The sequence below is a fragment of the Pieris brassicae genome, chromosome 2 (genome assembly GCF_905147105.1).
Source record: "Pieris brassicae chromosome 2, ilPieBrab1.1, whole genome shotgun sequence".
NCBI lineage: Eukaryota > Metazoa > Arthropoda > Insecta > Lepidoptera > Pieridae > Pieris > Pieris brassicae.
In genome coordinates this window covers 18,221,349-18,237,222 of record NC_059666.1, presented here as the reverse complement: position 1 = coordinate 18,237,222, position 15,874 = coordinate 18,221,349, and the positions used below count along the sequence as shown (strand labels likewise).

The 15,874-nt window shown below is 32.4% G+C and overlaps 4 protein-coding genes across 7 annotated transcripts; 2 read left to right on the top strand and 2 right to left on the bottom strand.

Moving 5' to 3' along the window:
* The first annotated feature begins 459 nt into the window (after positions 1-459).
* LOC123718794 (TBP-related factor) lies at positions 460-2,670 on the top strand. The gene is made up of 6 exons (XM_045675622.1): positions 460-1,002; positions 1,134-1,399; positions 1,713-1,859; positions 1,959-2,055; positions 2,158-2,356; positions 2,501-2,670. The coding sequence occupies exons 1-6, from the start codon at positions 976-978 to the stop codon at positions 2,575-2,577; spliced, it is 813 nt and encodes a 270-aa protein (XP_045531578.1). The 5' UTR covers positions 460-975; the 3' UTR covers positions 2,578-2,670.
* Positions 2,671-5,561: 2,891 nt separating this feature from the next.
* LOC123718790 (ribonucleoside-diphosphate reductase large subunit) lies at positions 5,562-9,277 on the bottom strand. Of its 3 annotated transcripts, none has more exons than XM_045675584.1 (6): positions 8,818-9,277; positions 8,538-8,696; positions 8,326-8,414; positions 7,962-8,139; positions 7,673-7,872; positions 5,562-7,509 (listed from the first exon to the last, which is right to left on the bottom strand). In XM_045675584.1, the coding sequence occupies exons 2-6, from the start codon at positions 8,575-8,577 to the stop codon at positions 5,626-5,628; spliced, it is 2,391 nt and encodes a 796-aa protein (XP_045531540.1). In that variant the 5' UTR covers positions 8,578-8,696; positions 8,818-9,277; the 3' UTR covers positions 5,562-5,625. The 3 variants fall into 3 exon arrangements, with proteins under 3 accessions (XP_045531540.1, XP_045531562.1, XP_045531551.1); XM_045675606.1 differs by having other exon boundaries at positions 8,822-9,277; XM_045675595.1 differs by having other exon boundaries at positions 8,826-9,277.
* Positions 9,278-11,469: 2,192 nt separating this feature from the next.
* On the top strand, positions 11,470-13,339 carry LOC123720603 (magnesium transporter NIPA3). Of its 2 annotated transcripts, none has more exons than XM_045677288.1 (4): positions 11,470-11,651; positions 11,878-12,118; positions 12,194-12,336; positions 12,545-13,339. In XM_045677288.1, the coding sequence occupies exons 2-4, from the start codon at positions 11,905-11,907 to the stop codon at positions 13,139-13,141; spliced, it is 954 nt and encodes a 317-aa protein (XP_045533244.1). In that variant the 5' UTR covers positions 11,470-11,651; positions 11,878-11,904; the 3' UTR covers positions 13,142-13,339. The 2 variants fall into 2 exon arrangements, with proteins under 2 accessions (XP_045533244.1, XP_045533243.1); XM_045677287.1 differs by having other exon boundaries at positions 11,470-11,695.
* Positions 13,327-14,450, bottom strand: LOC123720602. The gene has a single exon (XM_045677286.1). It carries the CDS (start codon positions 14,370-14,372, stop codon positions 13,407-13,409), a length of 966 nt encoding a protein of 321 aa, XP_045533242.1. The 5' UTR covers positions 14,373-14,450; the 3' UTR covers positions 13,327-13,406.
* Positions 14,451-15,874: the final 1,424 nt, after the last annotated feature.

The window sequence follows — 15,874 nt, the reverse complement described above, 5'->3', positions numbered from 1 at the left end:
GTGCGTGGAAGTAATGAAACATCGAAATTTCAAAATGAATGACGAAAACAATCATCTTTGTCTCAGTTTCTTTCTATTCCGCCTCCCCAGGGGCGTTTAACGCTACAGTGATTTCATATTTCTTTTTTTCTGTTATGTCTATATTTATACGAGATGTGGGATATGAGGAATCTATTTTACAGTAGATGTGCAGACCAAAATTCATATGAAACTTATATATATATATATATATATATATATATATATATATATATATATATAAAAACTTACCGGTAAAAGATTATAAGGATTATGGGATCTCCACTATCCAGTTATACGTTGTACCTAATGATTTGTATTATTATAAATTTATAATAGGTCAATTTGTACTCTATTAATTCAAAAGACTTGTATCTATGGTCATTCATTAATTAATAAGTTATCCAGAATATAAAAACAAATTTGAATATTAATAGTGTACTGATGTATTATTGTTGTATAATTGTAAAACTAGGAGTCATAACACTGCACCCGCGCATCTCGCTAAACTTAATATTATAGCTAACAATATTTGCTCTTTCTGTTATAATAACGAGATCGCAGATATCTTTTTTAAATGCCAAAACCAAATATTCATTTTTAATAGACTAATATTGGCAAGTGAAATAATGGAAATTAGTGATCCCTCCCGCCGCCAGTTGTGTGATTTGCTCAAAAACAAAAAGTGTTATAGTGCATTATATAAATACATTAAAAATACCGTGGGGAAGATTTAAGAAAACAAGTGGAACGATAGAATAACATGTGAATTACTGACCGTAAATAAGACTTGGCTTAAAGGTCTCGTTACCAGGCCATAAAATTATTAAAAAAAAAAACTTGGAGTAACATATAAATATTTGTATTTAAAGAAAGAAAACCTACAACCCATGGTCATATTCTTTACGAAAGTCCTTTTACGTATCTGAGATTGATAAGGAAATCTTCAAAAAAATAATGGAATCTACAGAACGCTTCTGTAATGTAAGTATAATTTTAACATGTTGATTTTACTACGTGAGCAAACATGATTTACTACTTTTTACCTCATTCTTTTATTATATACTTTATTCAATATAACACTAATTTTAAAGATGTTTATAACATTTTTTAAGGACATGTTTGATGAAATACCCGGAAAATGTAAGGATGATGAATTGGATGCAACAAAAAGCGTAACTTCTATTACAATGTCAACACCAAGTCAAAATAATCCTAGGGAAACCCAAGTTTTATCACAAACAAGAATTGTGGGTGAAGTATGTCTGACTCCTACAAATCGATCATTTACACCACAAATTCTCAATCCACATTCCTCAATGGTACCAATTACCCCATTGGCTAGTGCTGCCAGTCAAGTTAAAAGCAGTATTAAATTGCAGTAAGTTATCTCCAGTAGAACTATGTAAAATAGAATCACTGTTTTTTTCACATAGATAATTTTAAGTGTTATATTATTTTAATACTCATTACAATAACATTGTTATATTTATTAAAAATATTTTTAATACTTAAGTATTTAAACCAGTTATAGCTTGGTGCACTATATATTTGCATATTAAAGTCCTTGGATGGATTCTTCTGGCAGTTTTCTGGCATTTGACACTTTAAAGTTTAACAATGTAAACTTTGTTTAAAAGGTGTAATAAAACTTTGAACTAAGGATTAAATTTGGTGATAATGTTTTATTTCAGAAATTGTGTAGCAACTGTTAGTTTAGGATGTGAACTTAACTTGTTAGACATTTATTGTCGGACTAGGTATTCTGAATACAATCCAGCAAGATTTCATGGAGTGGTTATGAAAATTTTAGAGCCCCGGGCAACAGCTTTGGTTTTCAGGTATGATATAAATGTAACTTTATTATTTATCTCTACAGCAAGTCTGTCAGCAGTTTATGAGTGTATAGTTTATCATTAAAAGTGTATCTTATTTGACAGATCTGGAAAAATTGTATGCACAGGAGCAAAAAATGAACATGATGCTTACATATCAACAAGAAAATTTGCTAGGATTGTGCAGAAATTAGGATTTCCGGTGTGTACATTATTTTTCTTCTGGTGTTGCTGTTTGTGTCATTTATTAAAACACTTTTATTATATAAACTTACAAAAAGGTGTTAATATATATTTATTTTAGGTAAAGTTTTTAAACTACAAAGTTCAAAATTTCATTGCAACTGCAGATTTACGATTTCCCATTAGATTAGAAGCACTTCAACAAGCACATGGCCAGTTTGCATCTTATGAACCAGAACTATTTCCTGGCCTGGTATATAGAATGGTGCGGCCAAGGGTTGTTTTGCTAATATTTGTTAATGGAAAAATGGTTATTACAGGTAAGTCTTAAAAAAATATAGTTATATTGTTGTCAATAGTAGTATATTTCGTGGTTACCACCTGGTGCTTAACCTTAGGCTGATGATGAATGCAAATACAAGTAGGACTAAATAACAAGGATTTAAAAGCATTTATTGTTTCAGGTGGCAAGTGTCGGTCTGAAATCAACGAATCATTAGATATTATTTATCCTATCCTTAGAAGTTATAGGAAAAATTAACATAATATGAATTATGATTGACATGTTTTAAAAGGCAGGCTCTTACAATTTAAATTAATTAAAAATTCTTAGATTAAAGCTTATTGTAATTTCTATTATCTCTTATTGTAATATATATATATATAATTTATTTCTTTAGACACCCTTTTAAGTCGGATACTAATGACTTTTTCATTATAACACCAAAATTTACTATTCTATGTACTTGTAGCAGTTCCCCACGATTCCGTTCTTGTCCTAATGGTGATTTTTTTATAGAAATTAAAAAAGCCAAACTGGCCTAAATTGGGGCTGTAGGAAGAATGATCTATGAGTTTGAGCTGCCCACAAGCCTTCTGTTTGGCTAAGAAAACTTTTGGGACATTCATTACCTATTACACTGTACCTCGGATGAGTGTATGACCAAAAAATTATATTTGGGGCAAGTTTATTTATATGGTAAAATTGGCTTTCTTTCATATATACAGGTCAGCATAATATTTATGTGCTGTTTTGAAGTGATAACTTTTTATGGGAGGGTAAACCGCTTGGTTACGTAACGCGTTATGGCGCCAGTCTGTCTAGTTTTCCTTTCTCTCAAGCGGTCGGTAAGCTCCTCCTAACCCGCAGCGAAGGCCGTATTTCAAATCGAAGCTTTCCCTCTCTACTCAGTTTTATTTTGCTACTGTTGACAGTGAGCATATAAAACCTCAATCCTCAAACTATCAGCGTTTTTAAAAGTGATGAAGCAGATGATCCTCGGAACATTACAGAAATAAATAGTTCAAAAAAGATGATCTAAGTATCTTTAGTTATCACTTCTGTTCGAAGTTCCGTGACGAGCACATTTACTTTTTCATTATAGAGCAGAGGGCAAACGGGTACGGGACTCATCGGATGTTAAGTGATATCGCGATCCATGAACACACAATGCCAGAGGGACACAAAGAGAGCGAGTGCGTTGCCCACTCTTTTCTTCAAGGACCCTAAGTCGGATTGGTTCGGAAATACTTTAGTGGGCAGCTGGTTCCACATAGTGGTGGTGCCCGGCAAAAGCTACCCTTAAAAACGCTCAGTTGTGGTTCGTTGAGTATTAATCCGAACAAATCCTCTAAGCACTCTTCATAGTAAATGCGGTAGAAGATGCAGAGTCACCCCAGGGATCAAGCCGCTCGGAAAGGAATTGGTCCCTCTCCCGCTGAGCTTCCCAGTGGTGAGAACAGTACTCCATGTGACTCCGACTTCAGACACAAGTTTGTTCCGGTACTCATCGACAACTGCCCAAGAAATACCAGCCCGGCCACTGTAAAGAGTATCCCCAGTCATGTCGTCCGCATAGCAATTAGTGTTGCTAAGTTGCAACATATCGTTGATATGATTACGAAGACGGGTCGACTGCAATGTTTCTAGAAATATGATTTCTGAACATGACTGAGGGTCTTGACTCTCTCCTGAAACGTTAGATTAGAATATTGTAATTTGCATAATGTTACCCTTTACAGGAGGCTGAAATATTTTTTCAGGCAGTTGCAGAACATGTATAGCCGAGTGGTCCATTTTTCAGGATACCCGTTTTCAGGCCTAGTTATGCCCTTTTGATGAAGGAATATTCAAGACCGAATTTTCTAGGACGGAATGATACGCGAGAGAGAGGGAAGATCGGTACCTTCTCGAAGCTAGACTGAACACACTAGAACACCGTACGACAAGAACGGAGTAATGTGCGAAAGAGAAAAAGAGCACGGACGTTCTAGAATTGTGCAATCGCTACTCAGTAGCAATCTCGCCTAGAGAGTTCTCGAATATTGTTTAAGATTATTATATTCCCATATATAAGCGAATTTTCGAATGCGGTTTCATGATATTAACACCTAAGAGACGAAGTGTGAATGAATAAAGTACTGTGTGAAGTGGGAGTAATTTGTGTTTATAAATTCCTCATTGATTTATAAAGAAATAAACCCCTCTAAGAAATCTACGGCATTTTCTATCCGATCCCCTAGCTCGTAACAATATGCAGAAGACACAGGGTCGGGTCTGTGTCCTAACACAGCCTTGCAGAGACGGGAGCGTTCACGGGTTTAAGGTCGGAACATGCTCCGTTCAGCCAGAAAGCTGGTGATTCAGTCGCATAATATCTCGGAAAGCCCGTAGGCTGGAAGCTGCGAGAGAAGCGCTTTGTGCCACACCCGATGAAAGACTTTCGCTATATCGCTAAGATACCTTAGGAGCCGGTCATTGATAATGGATTTCATTATTTAGGAGAATAAGTAGGTTATAGCTATTGGGCGATAGCCGGACGAATCAGAGCGATCGCTTTTTTTAGAGATCGGATGTACTGAAGTGGTCTTCCACCACTTCTGGACAATACCGAGCGAGTACATTAACGCTTTAGGACCTGAGCAAACTCAGGAGCACTAGTACGCAGCACAATTGGGGGCTGCCATCCCGCCCGCTTGACTTATGAATCTCCAAGGAAGATATTTGGTTGCGGACGGCACGATTTATTTATTACGAATTTATTAAATTATTGTCATATGAGTAACTTTAATGTATATTTACTAATATTATAAAGAGGTAGTTATGAGTTTGTAGGGGGAAATATTGAATCGATTTTGGAAATTCCAATATTACTATTTTTAACTAGTCCTCCGCCGCGTATAAAACAGAATTAAAAAATATGCTGCTATTGCTCCGACAGCAAATAAACCTGGAAAATACGCGACTTCATGTGAGAAAATTACTAGTTCTGGATATGGTTAAGCCTAGTACATTATTGATGGAGTTATCAATGGAAATTGTTTTAATACAACTGACTGCTGATGATACTTTAAAATAATGTCAATTATTTTTATAGTTGCATTTGGAGCTCAAATAAACGAGATTTGTAACCGAATATTTTCTTTGCATTGATTTCACCATCTAGTTTTGTTACTACTGCTTAAAAAAAAATTAATGGATAACCTTGACAACGCTGTGGGTAAAAGTAAAACCATATCTATATGATTATAAATGCATTTATTTAAAAAAAATATATATATAAACCGATTTTATTTCATAATTATACAACTAAGAACCACAACTTAGACATTGGTCTTTGTTAAGTAATGAGCATGCAATCATTGACATATCAGCTTCGTCTTTATCAACCTTACCATTTCCAACTTTGACTTTTGATTTGTCAACCGTAAATTGAATGGCATTGGCAGCTGGTTTTGTGCGCAAATAATACATACCAGTTTTAAGCCCCATTTTCCATGCATGAAAATGAATAGAAGTCAACTTTCCATAATTTGGTTCAGCAACATGAATATTAAAAGATTGGCTTTGATCGATAAATGCGCCCCTATCGGCTGCCATTTGAATCGTCGTTTTAACTGAAATTTCCCAGACTGTTTTGTATAAGTCTCGAATTTCTTTCGGAATTCTTTCAATATTTTGAATTGAGCCATTATTATGAATGATAAGGTTTTTCATGTCTTCATCCCAAAGATCTGCTTGCGTTAAATCTTTCAAAAGATGGTGGTTCACTACCTGAAATTCTCCTGACAAAACCCTTCTCTGATATATGTTTGACGTAAATGGTTCAAATGACTCATTATTTCCAAGAATTTGTGCTGTGGATGCGGTCGGCATAGGCGCTATAAGCAAAGAGTTACGAAGACCGTGTTTAGAAATTTTCTCTTTTAGAGCAACCCAATCCCAAAGCTCCGTAGGTATTTTATTCCACATATCATATTGCAAAATACCTTTACTGGCAGGGCTATTTTCAAAGGTGCTGTATATGCCTTCTTTTTCTGCCAATTCACAGCTTGCTTCTAGGGCCCCATAATAAATTGTCTCAAATATTTGTTGATTTAATTTTATTGCATTTTCACTTTCATATGGATAACGCATTAAAACAAATGTATCAGCCAAACCTTGAACACCAATCCCAATTGGTCGGTGTCTCATATTAGAATTTTTTGCTTCTGGAACTGGATAGTAATTCACATCAATAATTTTGTTTAAATTTTGGGTAATTGTTTTAGTGACTTCCTTTAAGTTTTCAAAATTGTAAGTTTTGTTTTCATTGACAAACATGTTGAGAGCTATGGATGCTAAATTACAGACAGCCACTTCATCTTCCGAGGTGTATTCTACGATTTCTGTGCAAAGATTGCTACATTTAATAGTGCCAAGGTTTTGTTGATTGCTTTTTCTGTTACATGAATCTTTATACAGCATAAATGGTGTTCCAGTCTCTACTTGTGCTTCAATTATTGCTTTCCATAAAATTTGTGCACGAACTTGTTTAACATACTTCTTGTCTTTTTCATATTGTTCATACAACTTCTCAAATTCTTCTCCCCAGCAATCAGCAAGGCCAGGAGAATTGTGGGGACACATAAGACTCCAATTTTCGTTATTTTCTACTCTCTTCATGAATAAATCAGGGATCCAAAGAGCATAGAAAAGCTCTCTGGCACGCACCTCTTCTTTTCCTGTATTTTTTTTTAGGTCTAAAAATTCAAAAATATCAGCATGCCATGGTTCTAAATAAATAGCAAATGCACCTGGTCTTTTATTTCCACCTTGATCAACATATCTTGCAGTGTTGTTGTACACTCTTAACATAGGCACTAAGCCATTTGAAACCCCATTTGTACCAGCAATATATGTTCCCTTAGCTCTTATACAATGGACATGAAGACCAATTCCACCCGCAGACTTTGATATTAAAGCTGATTGCTTTAGGGTATCATATATACCCTCAATACTATCATCTCTCATAGCAATTAAAAAACAAGAAGACAGCTGAGGTCTAGGTGTTGCTGCTGAGAAAAGAGTTGGACTGGCATGAGTAAAGTATTTTTCAGATAACAAATTGTATGTCTTAATGGCAGCATCTATGTCATCTCCATGTATACCAATTGCCACTCTCATTAACATATGTTGTGGCCTCTCTGCAACCTACAAAAAAGAACATTTCTTTAATAGCCTCAAACTTAATCATAGTGTATAAACCAATAAACATATTTTTATGATGATATTTAGAGACAAGACTTAGTTTATCTCTTCACTCCGAATCTTACTCATAACATACATGATAAGATGTTTCATTTGGAAAACTCACCTTATTGTTAATCTTTAGAAGATATGATCTTTCTAAAGTTTTAAAACCAAAATAGTTGTATTTAAAGTCCCGGTCATATACAATTGCTGAATCTAATCTGTCTTTATTATTTACAATAACTTTATAATGAAAATCAGATATCATGGGTGCCTTTTTGTTTGTATGTGGGTTGATAATTTTATATAAATCAGTCATAACATCTGTAAATAAAATATGGACAAGATTATTTAGACTCATAAAAATAAATATAAAATATTTCGTTTGTTAAATAGCAATGATCAGCCGTTACCTGAAAAATGTTTTTTTGTCTCCTTATGTAAATTGGATATAACAAGCCTAGCTGCAAGGACAGCATAATCTGGATGATCTGTAGTCATTGTAGCGGCAATCTCTGCAGCTAAATTATCTAGTTCAACTGTTGTCACTCCAGAATATATGCCACTTATAACTTTCAGTGTTATACTTACCTATACATAATAAAAACAACAGGTCATGATAGAATTAATATACCCAATAATAATGGTGTTATACTTTGATAGTATGTTAAGATTTAATTAAATTCAAAGTCTATGCATAGTAAAAGTTTAATGTTGAATATTGAATAATATAATGTAAAATTTGCATGTTACAGATAATTCTTAAAGTATACTTACTGGATCTACAAAGTCCATGTTAAGCCCATAGCAAAGCTTTTTTATTCTTGATGTTATCTTATCAATGTGGACTTCTTCCATTCTTCCACCTAATTTAAAATTATAAAAAGTCTTAAATATAATATTACACTTCAACAACAAAAGGCAGCAAAAACACTTTAAATAAGTTTCAAGTGTACCATAAATGGCTTAAAACGTTCAAGATAACTTACCACGCTTCAGGACATATAACTTATTCATTTTTCCAACCATTATGAACTTTAAAACTTTGTAATTTGCTGATGTTTTCAAAAATGTATTGTGAATGAATAATGTGTCTAGTTGGTGAAATAGAAGACTTCCAATTGTTATTGTTGTATTTTCCTAGAATGCTGAAATTACCATATTATTAAAGTTACACCTAACACGAATGGTAGGTATAGAAATTAGAAATAAGATTTATTTCATTTAAAATGCGTAAATGAAATGGAAAATCAAGAAATCGGTACATACTTACGTACTTTCTTAATTAACAACGTATAAACGTGGTGTCGTCTAAACGTGATATACAACGTGATAAAGGAGTAAACTTTAGAATACTGTTAATTGTTTCAAGTTAGCACAGTTACGCCAGATGTGATTAAGATATTTTAAGATGTAGAGTGTACACGAAAGCTACAAAGTAAAATACACCGCGATTCAAGAACTCGTTAATGGGACTTTGACGGCTAAAAATTGGCGGGAGAATCATAAGTATTTTTTTAAATTAATTTTATGGCCTGGTAACGAGACCTTTTAAGCCAAAAGAATCATAATACAAGAAGAAACAGAAACAGTAGAGTGCGCTAAAGTATAGAGCTAAAATTTTAAAAAGACCTATCTGTAAAAAAATAATCGGCATTTAAAAAGGAAGTATGCAACATTTAAATATGAATAATCCATATATTATATTTAAATAACAAGAGTTGAACCTACAAAGATTTACCATCTAAAAACATAATTGAAATTAAATTAATTAAACTATGTCCTGTCCTTACTATGTGTATGTATGTGTATGGGTATGTACTAAGTGTATGTATGTCCCAAAAGTCGACGTCAAGTCGAAATTTTCTCATAGGTAATGCCACACCAGTTATCAGAAAAATTAAAAAAAAAACAGTCATGTATTTTTGAAGTTATGGATATTTTTTTGTTATTCCAGAAAATGCACACCATGTCACCGTTTTTTCATTCCTGTTGTTACAAATATTTACTTTTTGCCAATTTTTTTTTCTCTTACGTCATCCCGAATAGTGCTTTATGTAACCTATGATCCTAAACCCTATGCCGATCACTCCAGCTTGTAGGAAAATGTCATTTTATACCGTACCAAGTTTTCAAAATCTTCGCACTACTTCAACTGATCCTCCTGAAAAAAAAACATACTTCTCCAGTTTGGCAAGCACCTTTAAAAGTTCGCGCATTTAATAAGGATTCTAACGTGGTATAACACTTACTTGATTATTTCTTAGATCGGCCATAAAAATTTTTTTGTTAAACAAAGTGTTTTAAAAAATTTCTCTGGAATTACAAAAAACGATTCTAGTGTACCCAAAGCGTTCCTAATAACCACAGCGTGGTTTAAATAAGATGGCGTAAAGTGTGAGCGAGACAGATAGTGACGCTACTTATTGCTATTGACACACGCACTACAGGTCAGTACGCAACGCTCCTTCGTTTACTACGCATCTTTTCGTATTCGCTGGTGTTATTTTGTGTTCTAACTACTTTGTCTTCGTTTACGGACTTGTTTGCTTGTGATTTGGATTTTACATTTGTGACCTTTACTTTTCCCTGGACTTACGTGTTATTGTGTATTTGTACCATACCATGGCTACGTACACTACACAGGAATATGCTAACATGCACCTCATTTATGGGGAATGATAAACATGTAATGCTAGTGAAGCCGCTAGACGGTATCGCGAGAGATACCCTAATGCAGATCGCTATCCGGATCACAGAGTTTTTACCAATGTGCACTGTGTCTACTGTTCTCTGAGGGTCGACTGCCAAACCAAGTGCACGGTGAAGGTAGAATTTCACTACCCTACGAGGCAGTGGTCCTTCAAGCAGTTGATGAGGACCCAAGTTGTTCGGTACGTGGAATTGAGGCCAGCACAGGTGTGCCCAAAAGTACAGCTCACCGAATACTACAAAAAAATGAATAATTGATAATAATAAACGGCAATTTGAACATCTTTTATAAAAAAAAAGTAATAAATCTAATCATAAAAAAGAAACTGTCTATTTTACTTATTTGCGTCCGTATGTCATAAGCGTCACTATCTGTCTCGCTCACATTTTATGGAATGTCTCTCTCCATCTTATTTAAACCACGCTGTGGTCATTAGGAAGGTTTTGGGTGCGCTAGAATCGTTTTTTGTAATTTCAAAGAGATTGTTAAAAACAGACTTTGTTTAACAAAAAAAAATTCTTATGGCCGATCTAAGAAATAATGGACTCAGTGTTATACCACTGTAGAATCCTTATTAAATGCGCTAACTTTTAAAGCTACTTGCCAAACTGGAGTAATACATTTTTTTTTCAGGACGTAGTACAGTAGTACGTACAGTTGAAGTAGTGCGAAAATTAATTTTGAAAACTTGGTACGGTATAAAATGACATTTTCCTAAAAGTTGGAGTGATCAGCACAGAGTTTAGGATCATAGGTTACATAAAACATATATTTGGGATGACGTAAGAGAAAAAAAATTGGCAAAAAGGAAATATTTGTAACAACAGGAATGAAAAAACTGTCACATGGTGTGCATTTTCTGGAATAACAAAAAAATATCCATAACTTCAAAAATACATGACTTATTTTTTTTTCTGATAACTGGTGTGGTATATATATATATATATATATAGCATAGGTGTAATACCTAAACTATAATTTGTTAACTCTAATTTTTAGGCGTTAGATATTAGTATAGTACTAATAGGAAACACCAATATTTATAAAAAAGTTTCGATGTGACGTTTACATTTATGATTTAAATAACAACCGTCCAAATGATTGAAATGATTTAAATAACGAGTCCAAAGCATAACATTTGGATTGTGATCCAATACTTTGTTGTATTATTGTATGAATCGATAATGCCTTCGATCTTTCTCAATTTCGATTAAATTGTATGCCGAATGCCGATTGATTCTCACATTTTTACTTCTCCATAATAAATGACAAAATCTTGTAGCCATACTACTCGAGTAATATATTTAAAAAAAAAAAGTAAAATCAATAAAATAATATTCCTGTGTTGTCGACTGTCGGAGACCAACAGCGGTCAATAAGAGTCGAAAGGGTATATATTCGGCGTAATATCATTGCGTGTATTTAAAATCATAGTTAAGTGATGATTTATAGAATATTCTTAGGAATTATTTGAAATGAAAAATAGTTTACTAAAAAATAATAGTTATGATTTTATATTACCCTTCTATGGTTAACGCGGAAATATAATTATCGGAAAACAGATGTATTTAAAATATATTTCTTAATTCATTAATATAATTGTACAATATTTTTAGGTTTAAAAGTGGTACAAGACAGTAATTATGGCAAAAGACTATATGGTTAAACAAAACCCGGAATATATATCCTACATTATTGGATTAAGTTTAGCAATTTCATCTAGTGTCTTTATTGGCTTAAGTTTTATTATCAAAAAGAAAGCATTAAAAAGAATAGTAGCGGAAGGAAATTTGAGGGCTTCATCTGGGGGTTATTCATATTTGAAAGAATGGCTGTGGTGGCTTGGGCTATTAACAAGTAAATAAACATCTATCAATTACTACTATATTATTTTTAATATTGCTGATAATACATGGAAAATTGTTTGTACAGTGGGAATTGGAGAGGGAGCAAATCTCCTAGCATATGCTTTTGTACCAGCTGCATTGGTTACACCTCTTGGAGCATTAAGCATACTTGTAACTGCAGTATTATCATCTAAATTTCTTGGGGAAACACTTCATTTTGTTGGAAAGGTATTTTTAATATACTAACTATTCTCTTTGTTTAACATCCATTATTGTAATGATGTTAAATGATTTCCTGTCAAATATTCTGAAGTTAGTTGTTTTGAATATAAGGCATCTCATATTTGCTTTTAAAAAATGTTATAATTTTATTCATGATTTACTGCCTTTTAGAGAAGTTGCATGATTTCAGTAACAATAAATTCTACTTTTTCAGGTTGGTTGTGTGCTCTGTGTTATCGGTTCTATTATATTAATTGTACATTCTCCTAAAAGTGATAATATTAAAACATTTTCTGACTTAGTAGTTAGACTGTGTGATACTTTGTTTATGTCATATGTATTTTCTATAATCATATTATTTATAGTTGTAAAGTATTGGTTAGTTCCAAAATATGGAAAAACTAACATAACAGTATATCTTATCATTTGTTCTGCTATAGGAAGCCTGTCTGTAGTGTTTTGTAAGGCTATATCTCTAGGTATTAGAGATGGAATAAACAGTCATGAATCTGATATGTTTATATTTTGGTTAATATTTATAGTAGCTATTGCAGGCATAATTATTCAGATTAATTATTTAAATAAATCATTAGATATTTTTAATAGTAACATTGTAACTCCTGTTTATTATGTCATGTTTACAAGTTTAGTAATAGTTGCATCTGGCATTTTATTTGAAGAATGGATTTACATGCAGATTGGTGATATTATTGGTTGTGCCATTGGTTTTATTATACTAATTTTTGCAGTTTTTACATTAAATTTATATAAAGCTACACACAATATACGATATAAAAATAATATTACTTAAATGTTGTCAATAATATAGCATACAGCTATATATTGAAGGATATATTAATATATGTAAAACAAACTGGATGGTATACTTTAAAGCAAGTAAATATAATATAATAACCTATATTTTTTTATTCAATGTTGACATATACTTAAGATTCTAGAATTTTTACCAAGGGAAAAAAAGAAAGATATACAAGATATTTTATAAAAAATTAAATTTTATTTTTCCAATATATTATTCCAATTATAGAGTACAAGATCTGTATTACAATGCAATATCACAAATAAATGGTTACTGAATGATAAATAAATGTTCTGCAAATAGGACAAGTACGCTGATACCCATAAAGGCGTAGACAGCACTCCCTACAAAGACACACATGTTTGCATGGTAATATTAATACACACTTTTGTCTTTCTTGGCAAATAACACATAATGCATCAGCTGGATTTATTTCCTCTACATCCTCTGGTGGGATATCTCTTGTCATAATTTGTTCTCCATTAGCAATTCTAGCTATTATAGCAACATTTGTATCTATAAAGTAGTTATAAACTGAATAGTAGAAATACCACAATTTTCTTACAATAGCAAAATATATATTCCATATCTCCAAATGTATTTCTACTTGAAACATTATATAAAAGCGTATTAAGGCTATAGCAGTCATAATTCCAATGAATGATTCAAAAGGCACATCTGATAAGAAGTTTGTAAACTTTAATAGACTCTTGTACATATCAATAATCAAAGTAATAATAAACTCTTTGATATAATTTACTAGTACTCTGAGCAAATATGGTAAATGAAATGGTATAAATGTTATTAATATCCATAGAGCATCTCCTAATAGCAACAAAGTCTTTTTTAAAGTCATAAATATTTCAAAAAATATTAAGAGTAATGTATCAATCAAAGTGCTGATTGATGTAAGTAGAGAGGTAATTTTAAATATTATTTCACTGGACAGTAGCCACAAACCACTCTTAATATGCAAGTATTGTACACATACAGTCTCAAAATATAATGATAAATAGTTCGGTAATTCTTCTGTAAATATAAAAACATTGTCTTCGTATACAATTTGAAAAAACACTAAAGCACTTTTTAAACTTCGAAATATAAAATTTATAAGAGACGATAGTGTGATCACAATTAATTGTCCAACGAAAGATGCTAAATACAACACTTGCTGTAGAACTGTAGCAAGAAAATTAAAAGCCTGCGTAAGAAGAATTATCATTTTCCTTTACCTAAACTTTGGTATTTATTTTTTTAATTGTTTTGTAATTCAAATTACATTTGTATGTTATTTTTACGAACATTGTTTGATTTTTACCACAGAGACCAGAGTACACAGACAATAAATATGTAGAAAGTTTTGGTTAACCTGTGGTGATAGGATAATTATACAAACAATAAAATAAAAATCTTTATGATCCTGAGTTTTCTTTAACACAAGATACCTTAACATTTCTGTAGTGGATGTAAAAAAGTAGAAAACTAAATTTGTATGAAAATGACAGTTCATACTCGGTAGCCTAGGCCCAGAAGGCGTGTCGCGTGAGTCGGAACACAGTAAGCGACGCCATGGCTGGGGGTCTAGGCGTATTACTACCGAAAAGTTTTCTACATACACTACCGCTTTTGCATAATTGTACTGCAAATCGCTTTGTACAAAGCCAAGAAACATGTTACTACACTACCGCAATGACGACAGCGTAGCTCCCAGCTGCTGTTTCTTTGATAATGGTCAATATCGAAGTCAAAACAAATTTATTCATATACGTAAACAAGTACTCTTATGAACATCAGAAAAGAAGTTAAATTAATTCAAAATTTACTTTAACTATCAGTTCGCAAGTAAAGAAGAACCGGCAAGAAATTTTCCGCCACCCTTTTTAATCGCAAATTTTTTAGTCATACAAATTGTTTGAATAGAAGCAAATCAAGACCCAGGGTAAGGATCATTTAAATATTAATGTAACTAATAAATATGGTAATAAAGTGTTAATGGACAGCAATAAAACTCAATATTTTGTTTGCGTGCTATATAAAAAAAATGTATGCCTGTACTAGTGTACACACGTAAGTAGTGATACTTCTTTTTCGTGACCGTAGTTTTGTGTGAAATTGGGTAAATAAAGTTTAACAAATGGCTTTTATTATCATAGACATGAATACAAATAATACAATTATTTCATTTTACCTTATTACTACTTAGATTATTACAGAATTGCAATATAATTATCACTATCATTGTTATCGTTATTATATATTTTCGTTATTAATGGCTTATGGTAACTGAGTAAACCATAAAATTTAGTAACCGAGTAGAAACGCCATCAATTGTAGTGCCGGATTTTGTCAAATAAATATCATAGCCAAGTATTAGAAAAAGAGATAAAATTTCTTACTTTTTTTGGAATTTCACTGGAATTACAATTATTTTATATTTTAAGTACAATTATATTTACATAACTACAATTATTAACAACTAAATCAGTGTAATTGTACAGTTTTAACTAAAGTGTTAATTTGTCTCTTAATATCACAACATTAACACAATGTGACAAAGAGAGAAAAAATAATTGTTCATTAACTTTGAATGTTAAATAGTAGCAGGTCCCATTAATAATAATCTTATTAATTGCCGATGTTGGAGGTGCTTCAGATTTTGGTAATGCTTCATTATTGTTTATAACAGGTACAGTATACAATAATTTTTCATTCCGCACTGGCTCA